Here is a 9,423-nt window from a genome sequence, read left to right on the forward strand (position 1 = left end):
GCCAGACATGAGTACTGCAGGGGGCAGGCCAACCAGCAGCACCCGTCAGGGAAAGCAGAAAGGGTCCATTTTACAGAAGAGGAAGTTGGGGCGCAGAGCATGTGTGAGTGGGAGCTGGGCTGGACTGCTCTTGTATCATGCCTCCCTGCTGAAGAGCTCACGGGATCTTTGTGGCCCTGCCTTGTGCTGCTCTGTTTCTAAAAAACACAGTGCAACGATGTTGGCTGCCTCCAGTACCCTGAAGTTTATAAGGTATTACACAAAATAAAACATGTAAAGAGTAATTTCATACAACTTCTAAAATGAAAAGTGCGCATCCCCTTAAGTCCGATAGTTACATTTCCAGGACTTTGCCCTACGCGTAAGCTTCCACGTGGGCGCAAAGGTGTCTGTATTGCGGCATTGTTTGTAATCGCAAAAGGTGTAAACAACTAGAAGGTGTGATGAGAGGGCACTGGTTGCATTCCTTATGGGCCATTTATAAATAGAATATTATTCAACTGTTAAAATAATGAGGCAGATAGGTACGTACTAATCTGAGATCATCTAGATATTTGGTCCAACAAAAAAGAACAAGGTGCAAAAGAATGCAGAGGGTGCTACCATTTGTGTTTTTTAAAGAGGGACCGTATGGAGTTCCACGTCTGGCATGACGGCTCGAGGAGGCTTGCAGACCCACTTGCCAGCAAAACTGGTGAAGATTATGAAAACAGAACAGAGCAACAAACCAACCATCTGAAGTCTTTGGGAATGGGCCTAAGGGCACATAGCAAATTAATAAATGTTTATTCACGATAATCTACTAAAATTTGGTAAGAACGGTGAGAATCAGTGACATTTGAACCAACACCTGCTTCTTCCCTGCCTCCTCCCAGCTCAGCAAAACAGAAACTCTGTTCCTAACTGGTAAACTGAGAACATAGGGTTCCCTCCCTACCCCCCACCCTGCCCCAGTTCCCAGTTGAAGGCTACCTTCATAGCCTTTCTTATCCTGCCTTCTGCTACCTGTTGCTGAGGCTAAGTTCTGGGTGAGCACAGCTAAGAGGTGGGGGCTCTCTTCTTCCGCCCGGCCCCCACTGGGGGCCTCTACCTTGGCTGTGGTGCTGCTGAGGATACTGGGGCCCTGACTGCCCTCCCCTTGCTCCTGGAGCACAGCTTCCACACTAAGAGGGCGAGCTGACGAGACCTGGGGCTGCTGCCCACCCCACTGAGGGCTCAGCTCCTAAAGTGGGGTCACTCAGAGAAGAACACCATGGTCCTCACCCCCAGTATCAGAGCCATGGCTCAGAGATTTTGGGGAGAAACAGGCTGTAGAACGGACAGCTCCAAATCTCTCCTCAAATGAACTATTTGCGACAGAGCATGGAGAGGTTCGAGCCTAAAAGTGCCCTCAAAAACTGGAGGTGGCGGTAAGAGGCCATTGGAAGGAGATTGATAGATTCATTGGAGATGTGAGTGAAACTCTAGGTGGGCTCGTTTGCCAGAGAGGAAGAGAAAGAGACAGCTGAGAAGAGCCCTCCTGGGGTCAGAACAAATCTCAAACTGACCTTGGGAACTAACCCTTCAAAGGATCCCTAATTTTTTCAGCCTCTGAAGAAATGTATGCCCCAGGATGCTGTTGGAAACAACAGAGGAATTACTGGGCGATTAGTGGAGCTTAACTGCTGAGACAGAGAACCTGCCAATAGCCTGGGGTCATCCAGGGGACTGTGGACATACCTCAGGCTGCATCCCCTGGGGCTCTGCGATGCAGGGAGGAGGAGAGAAATAGACATCACTAAAATAATCTAGCCAGTCACTAAACAAGAAGTAAAAGAAAGTATAATAACAATGTTGCACCAGACAATATTGATAAAGAGATAATAAATAAAAAAAAAAGAAATGGAAATTCTGGAGTTGCAAAGTACAACATCTGAGATGAAAAATTCTCTGGAGAGGCTCGACAGTAGATTTGGACTGGCAGAAGAAAGCGTCAGCAAACTTGAAGGTAGATTGGTAGAGATTATGCAATCTGAACCAGAGAGGGAAAAAAAATGAAGAAAAATCAACACAGCCTCAGAGAAATGTGGGGCATCATTAAGAACACTAATATACATGTAATGGGAGTGCCAGAAGGAGAAGAGAGGAGAGAGAGAGAGAGGAGAAAAAAAAAATATTCAAAGAAATAATGGCTTAAATCCCAAATTTATTGAAAAACATTAATCTCTACACATCCAGGAAGCTTAATGAACTGTTCGTAGGAAACACGCAAGAATATCCACAAACAGACACATCATGGTAAAAATGCTGGATGCCAAAGACAGTGAGAAAATCTTGAAAGCAGCAAGAAAAAAACAACTTAGCACTTACGCGGGAGCCCAGTGAGATCAACAGCTGACTACTCACTGAAGAAACGGCAGCCAGAAGGCAGCGGGCTAACACATTCAAATTGCTCAAAGGAGAAAAACTGTCAATCAAAAATCCTATATCCAGGGGCTGGCCTGGTGGCACAGCGGTTAAGTTTGCACGTTCCGCTTCGGTGGCCCACCTGGGGTTTGCCAGTTTGGATCCCAGGTGCAGACCTATGCAGTGCTTATCAAGCCGTGCTGTGGCAGGCGTCCCACATATAAAAAGTAGAGGAAGATGGGCATGGATGTTAACTCAGGGCCAATCTTCCTCAGCAAAAAAAGAGGAGGATTGGTGGCAGTTGTTAGCTCAGGGCTAATCTTCCTCAAAAAAAAAAAAAAATCCTATATCTAGTAAAGCTATCTTTCAAAAATGAAAGCAAAATAAGGATATTCTCAGATAAGTGAAAACTGAGAGGCTTTGTTGCTAGCAGACTTGCCTTATAAGAAATACTAAAGGAAGTTCTTCAGGCTGAAAGCGAGTGACCTCAGACAGTAATTGAAATACACATGAAAAATCAAGAAGCACGGATAAAGGTAATTATGTAACTATGAAAGAGAGTCTAAATGCATGTTTATTCTTTCTTCTCTTTAAGCCATATATTGAATAAATATCTATACCTATAAATTCTTCTTTCAAGTTTCACTGTATTGAATTTCCGTGTCATGAGGAATGACTCTACCTTTAAAGACTATGTGGACATGGAAACAAAAGCCCATTACAAAATAATATTTAAATGGAAACTAAATACATCAACATCAGCCCATTTTTCCTTCTAAGACAACTCTTGATACTCGGAGGCTAAGAGTCTTTGCTGCCTTGAACCAGTTGTGCAACCTGCTGAGAGAGCAGAACTCAGTTTAAAAGCAGAGATGGGAAGACGTGCTACACTCATCCTATTTTTTTGATCAGTGGCTGCCTAAAAACCGAAGGCAGGCAGTTGAATCCCATGGATTCCCCCCTTTGAGGTACTTCCTGGTGTAAAGGCTGCCTCACCTGTGACAGAATCTTGGCACCACCACCGTTCACACCCATTAGTCATTATGGGAGCAGAGCTGGCTGGATTCTCAGAGTGACAGCCGAAGTTCTCTGATTTACCATCAGAGGGAAGAGGCCCTCACCCGAGTCAGCAGACCCTTTAAAATGCAGGCCCTTATTTCATGCTTTGCCTCTCGGATGGCGGCAGGCTCAGCCTAAGGTGGCAGCGGCTGGGGCAAGGAAGACCATCTCAGGTTGTCAGAACTCACAGGGAAGGAAAGTTATCCTGGCCTGAATCCCTCACTTTCCAGATGAAAGGAAGCAGAGCCCTAAGGACCAAGGGGGAAGGCATTCCACACCAAGAGGAAACTTGTGATTTTTTTTTTTCTCTTTCAGCAGATCTTTAAATCTTGCAAGCCCAAACTTATTGCGTTTAGCACAATGGCAATACTAAATAAAGTAACCTCAAGGATCACTCAAAAAATAAATAAAATAAAAAGCCTGCAAAGGCACAGAAATTGGACTGCCTGGATTCAGATCTTGATTCTGTCACCCATTCAAACAAGCCACTTCACCTCTCTGCATCTTAATTTCCTTATCTGTAAAAGGAGAATCATAATAGAATCTGCTTCAGAAAGTTGTGAGTATTAAGTAAGGTAAGTGCAAAGCATTTTTTTCCCTAAGATTTTATTTTTCCTTATTCTCCCAAAGTCCCCTGGTACATAGTTGTGGGTCCTTCTAGTTGTGGCCTGTGGGACGCCGCCTCAGTGTGGCTTGATGAGCAGTGCTATGTCTGTGCCCAGGATTTGAACCGGCAAAACCCTCGGCCGCTGAAGCAGAGCGTGTGAACTTAACCACTCTGCCACAGGGCCGGCCCCGGTGCAAAGCATTTTATAACAGAGGCTGGCAAATAACAGACGCTCAGTAAACGTTAGTTCTCAATTTTATGCCATAAGAGGAAAACCCATTTCAAAGCCCGTTCCACAGAGGGGCAAACTCAAGCCCAGACAGGAGTAGAGACCTGCCTAGCATCCCACAGAAAATTCGGTGTCTTTTCTGATTTTCCTGGCTTTTGAGACCCAGGCCTGGGGTTTAACACAGGAAAGGCAGTACAGCGAGTCATGCCGCCCTTCTGCTCAAAACCCTTCCATGAATCCAACTAGGGTCTGTACCTGACCTAATAGCATTGGACCAATGTCAGGCTCCATGTTTTGACAATGTACGGTGGTTGCATAAGATATTATTGGGGAAAGCTGCGTGAACGTTACACAAGAATCTCTGTACCGTTTTTCCAACTCCTTGCGAGTATTAAACTATTTCAAAGCAAAAAGAGAAAGATTTATTGAGCACCTGCTGTGTGCCAGGCCTTGTTCTAGGAGCTGGGGCCTCAGCAGTGAAGATGACAAGTCCCCACTGTGGAGGAACTCACAGTGCAATAGGGCTGTTGGCAGAGCGGTTTAGTGCCAGGACCTCGGAGCCTGACAGCTTCCGTTTGAATCCTGGCTCTGCCACTTACTGGCTGTGGGCATGTGTGTAGCGTTTGGCACTATATAAATTCTGTTATTGTTATTATTATGTTTCTCCAGATCTCTCAGTTGTCCTCTCCTCTAGGAAGCCCTCTCTGATTTCCCCAGACTGGTTCTACCACCTCTTCTGGGATTTCACAGGTCCCTGTGCACCCCTCACCATCTCTCTGACCCCTGTGCCCGTCCCCGCCTGCTCCCCGAGCCCCGACCACCCTGGGCTGTCTTGTTTGGTGATGGGTGTGTCTCCCCCACTGGACAGGGAGCCTGAGGATGGGACCAGGGCTTTCCTGATCAGGGCTCTGTCCCCAGCATCACCCAGCACAGGGCGGTGCCCGCAGCAGGCAGTCGATAACCAGATGCTGAACGCATGAATGTGAAGGGCAGCGAGGGGACCACGGGGGCAGTCTGTGTGTTCCTTACCCTGGTCATGGCATGGGGATCCTCGGGCGACATCTGGGGGTGCCGCTCCATCCCCGGGCCTGAGTGATAGAACCCGCGCGCGAGTGGAACACGGTGTAACAGTGCCCCCTTGTGGTCGCCCCCCGTCCTAGAACCCTGGCGCGGGTGAGGCTCCCCCTGCCCAAGCGAGGAGGGCGGGGCGGGATCCCAACCCGGGTCACCCCGGGCCCCCGGCGCCCATGAACAACCAGGCGCGGGCCCAAGCCCCCTCCCTGGCCCGGACCTCCGTCTCGGTTCGGGCTTCGACTCCGGTCAGGACCTCGATCCCAGTTCGGAACTTGACTCCCGTCGGGACCTTGACCCTGTCTCAGACCCCAACTCCCGTCCGGGCCTCGACTCCGTCTCGGACTCCGACTCCGGTCCGGGCCTCGACCCCGGTCCGGCCCGCGACTCCGGTCGGGACCTCGACCCCGGTCCGGCCCCCGACTCCGGTTCGGGCCTCGACCCCCAGCCGGACCCCGACTCCGGTCTGGCCCCCGACCCTGGTCCGGATCCCAACCCCAACCCCAACCTCATCCTCGGTCGCTGCCGCGAACTCCGCCCTACCTGTGGATCCGCCCCCAGAACCTGCTCCAGGGCCCACTTTGTCACCCGATAAAGACCCTGCGCCCACAACGCCGAGTGTGAAGCATGTCCCATCAGTCGCCAATGGGTTCGGGCCCACCCAGGAGCCCCTTCCTGCTCCCCCTCCATCGGCCACTGATTTGCTGGGGCCCACCCCGAGCGCAGACCCATCCACCACCAAGTGGACAGATCCCAATTCTGGACCTATCGTGCCCATCCTGGGGACCCTCCCGACGGCCACACCGATTCCTACCAACACCTTCGCCTCCACCAGTGAGAACTTCCAAGTGGACAACAAGATCACGATTCGAGTGATCTACTGGTGAGGGGCCGTCCCCACCCCACCGCCTTTCTCCCCCTGGGGACAGGGCTGGACCGAGTACGTGCTGGGGTCTAGGCAGGTGAGCGGAGGGAGTCTTGATACCCAGGTTGGAATCGTGGCTCCACCCATCATTCTCTTTGGGACTAGAGAGCTCTGGGTTCTAATTCCTGCTCTCAGCTTCATCCCTTCACTCTCATTCCTTCATTCATTCATTCATTCAGGAGCCACTTGCGTTCCTCCGTAGGGACGCTAGGACGGAGCCCCCTGAGGGAGGACGGGGTGGGGGAGCTTCGGACTGGGTGGTCAGGGGCCGCCTTTCTCAGGAGGTGGCGCTGGAGCTGCCACACTTGTCATGAGGGGGAGGAGGCTGCGAAGGGAAGGGCTGGGGTGGGGGAGGGGATCAAGGCAGCAAGGGGGAGGGGCCAGCAAGTGCAAAGGTCAGAGGAGGCTGGCCTCTGTTCTCATTTGTGAGCCCAGCTGGGTCTCTCTCTGTGTCAAGGACAACAGCAACACATGACCTTCCTTGACTTCCCTGAGACCTAAGGCTGAAGGTGCCCAGGGAGGGACCTTTGTCTGCCCCCAACCCTGTGCCTCTTGCCTGTTCTAGGTCTGCTCCCCCTCACCTCTCCTCGTCTCACTTTTTCCCTCTTCTCTCTGTCCAGGCCATCTCTCCCATTCTCTGCCTGTCTCCCCAACCCACTGTCTCTTTTCCTTTCCTCTTGCTGTGCATGTCTCTTTCTCCTTCTCCTGTCTCTGTTTCCCCATCCTCCGCCCCTTCTCTGCCCATTTCCTCCTTTCTTTCTTTCTTTTTTTTGGAGGAAGATTAGCCCTGTGCTAACTACTGCCAATCCTCCTCTTTTTGCTGAGGAAGACCAGCCCTGAGTTAATATCTGTGCCCATCTTCCTCTACTTTATATGTGGGACGCCTACCACAGCATGGCTTTTGCCAAGCGGTGCCATGTCTGCACCCGGGATCCAAACCGGCGAACACCGGGCCACCGAGAAGCAGAATGTGTGCACTTAACCACTGCGCCACTGGGCCGGCCCCCATCTCCTCCTTTCTATCTGTTTCTCTGGCTCCACAGATTTCTTATTTCATTCATTCAACTCTCATTAAGCACCTACTATGTGCCAGGCCCTGTTCTTGGCTTCAGGGACCCAGCAGTGAAGGAGACAGAGATCCTCGTCCTTGCGGCGCTGACATTCTGATGTGCAGGGGCAGGAATGAACAACACACGGCACACATAGTAAATTGGCTATCTTAGAAGATGACCAGTGCTGTGGACACAAGGCAGCTTAGGGGGGTGGGTCACAGTTTCAGCTGGGGGAGTCAGGAAGGCCTCGCTGAGAAGGTGATATCCAAGCAAAGACCTGAAGGAGGGGAGAGGAGGAGCCACGGAGATACCAAGGACAGAGCCTTCTGCAGTGGGAATAGCCAGTGCAAAGGCCCTGAGGCAAGCCATGCCCGGAGTGTTGGAAGAAGAGCTAGGAGGTCCCTGTGGCTGGAGCAGACTGGTCCAGGAGGAGATGGGGAGGAGATGGGGCCGCGAGGTGATGGGGGCAGGTCCTTCGGGGGCTGTGGGCCATGGCGAGGACTGTGGGGATTTGCCCTGAGTGAGATGGCGCTATGGGAGGGTTCTGAGCCGGAGGAACGTGAGCTGACTCGGGGGTTCACGGGGTCCCTCTGGGCCTGGGGGATACTGATGCCGTGTCTTCCCTCTGTCTCTCTCTGCCTCCCTCCTCCTGCCCTCGGCTTCCAGCGGCCTCTGAAGCTATGGCCTTCGGGTGAGTAGTTCTGGCTTTGCAGGTGGGAGGCGTGTAGGACATGAGGTCTGGAAGGAGTTCCTGTCCCTCCCCCCCTGCCCTCCCAAGTCCGGCGACCCCGTGACCCTGCGATCCCGGGACCACATGATCTCATCTCCTCCCCACAGTACATTCTGCTGAGAAAGAGTCTGGACCAGCAATTCCCAAACCGTCTAGTCTTTGTGAGTTTGCCTGAGGCTTGGGGGGGCAGCCAGGGTGCTGAGACCCCCGAGGGGCCTGGGGGGAGCTCTCAGCCTCCCCCCACCCCTAACATTCCCTCCCCAGGAGGAGGACGTAGGCGCCCAGGCTTCGGGGGAGTTTGAAGTGTTTGTCGAAGGGAAACTGGTCCATTCGAAGAAGGTGATTCTGAGCAAGGGTTTCGGGCGCGGAGGGAGGGTGGTGCCGGGGCCCTGGAGGTGGGGGACACTCACGTCGGTGTTCCTTCCCTCTGTGCCCAGAAAGGCGATGGCTTTGTGGACGAGGCCAGGCTGCGGAAAATCGTGAGCGCTATCAATGAGGAGATCAAGAGAAGGTAGCAGGCACCTGGTAGGCCGGAGGTGAGGTGGGAGGGGTGGAGGCTGGGCTGGGGGGGTGGGGGTGGGCAGGGGGCTGGGCACTGTCTTGGAATCAAAGACACCCGAGCCCCCATCCTAGCTCAGTCAGTCCTCACTGTTCTTACTGGGACAAGTCATCTGCAAGCTTTGCTGAGCCTCAGTTTCCCCACCTGTCAGATGGGGTTGTTGAGATGATTCTCGAGACGCCTCATCAGAGCTAATAAATAGTGCCTTGGCCCAGAGGAGGGCTCAGGGAATGTCAATGATAATTTTTTTTTTCAAAAGAGCTTTAGATTTCTCTTTTTTTAGTTTTTAGTTGTAAACCTGTGCTACCCAAGAACAGCATGTGTCTTTTCCATTGAAAATTGATACTTAAAATTAAATATGTTAAAGATGCATTCATTAGTCACGCTAGCCACCTGTGGCTGCTACATTGCACAGTGCAGACGCAGAACGTGGGATCACTGCAGAAAATTCTAGGCTAACTTTGTCTGAAGCTATTAAAGGACATGCATGATAATTTACTTGCCTCCCATCCTGGATTGTTCAAACCACTTAGCGTACACACATCCCCAAGCTGCTGCTTACTAGGTGGCAGGCACTGTCCTAACGCTTCCCGTGGATTACGACGCACTATTATTTTTATGGTGCTGTCATCACTATTACTATTTAAAATTGTTTTCTCTCTTCTCTCTCCATCTCAGGAGCCTCGGTGAGATGACGAGAAGGGCTGAAATGTTGCCAAGTCAGGTCCTTTTCTGATGGCGGCTGGGGCTGAGGTGGGTTCCGGGAGGGGCCAAGAGGGAAATACATACAGAGTCTGCCTCCCTGA

At 51.7% G+C, this 9,423-nt stretch overlaps 1 protein-coding gene across 2 annotated transcripts; it reads left to right on the forward strand.

The window, feature by feature from the left end:
• Positions 1-5,404: 5,404 nt before the first annotated feature.
• SELENOV (selenoprotein V) lies at positions 5,405-9,423 on the forward strand. Of its 2 annotated transcripts, none has more exons than XM_023649724.2 (6): positions 5,405-6,234; positions 7,995-8,019; positions 8,166-8,219; positions 8,323-8,397; positions 8,496-8,583; positions 9,296-9,423. In XM_023649724.2, exons 1-5 carry the CDS (start codon positions 5,528-5,530, stop codon positions 8,571-8,573), a joined length of 939 nt encoding a protein of 312 aa, XP_023505492.1. In that variant the 5' UTR covers positions 5,405-5,527; the 3' UTR covers positions 8,574-8,583; positions 9,296-9,423. The 2 variants fall into 2 exon arrangements, with proteins under 2 accessions (XP_023505492.1, XP_014587212.2); XM_014731726.3 differs by having other exon boundaries at positions 5,421-6,234; positions 8,496-8,594.

Source organism: Equus caballus, chromosome 10, assembly GCF_041296265.1.
Source record: "Equus caballus isolate H_3958 breed thoroughbred chromosome 10, TB-T2T, whole genome shotgun sequence".
Classification (NCBI taxonomy): Eukaryota; Metazoa; Chordata; class Mammalia; order Perissodactyla; family Equidae; genus Equus; species Equus caballus.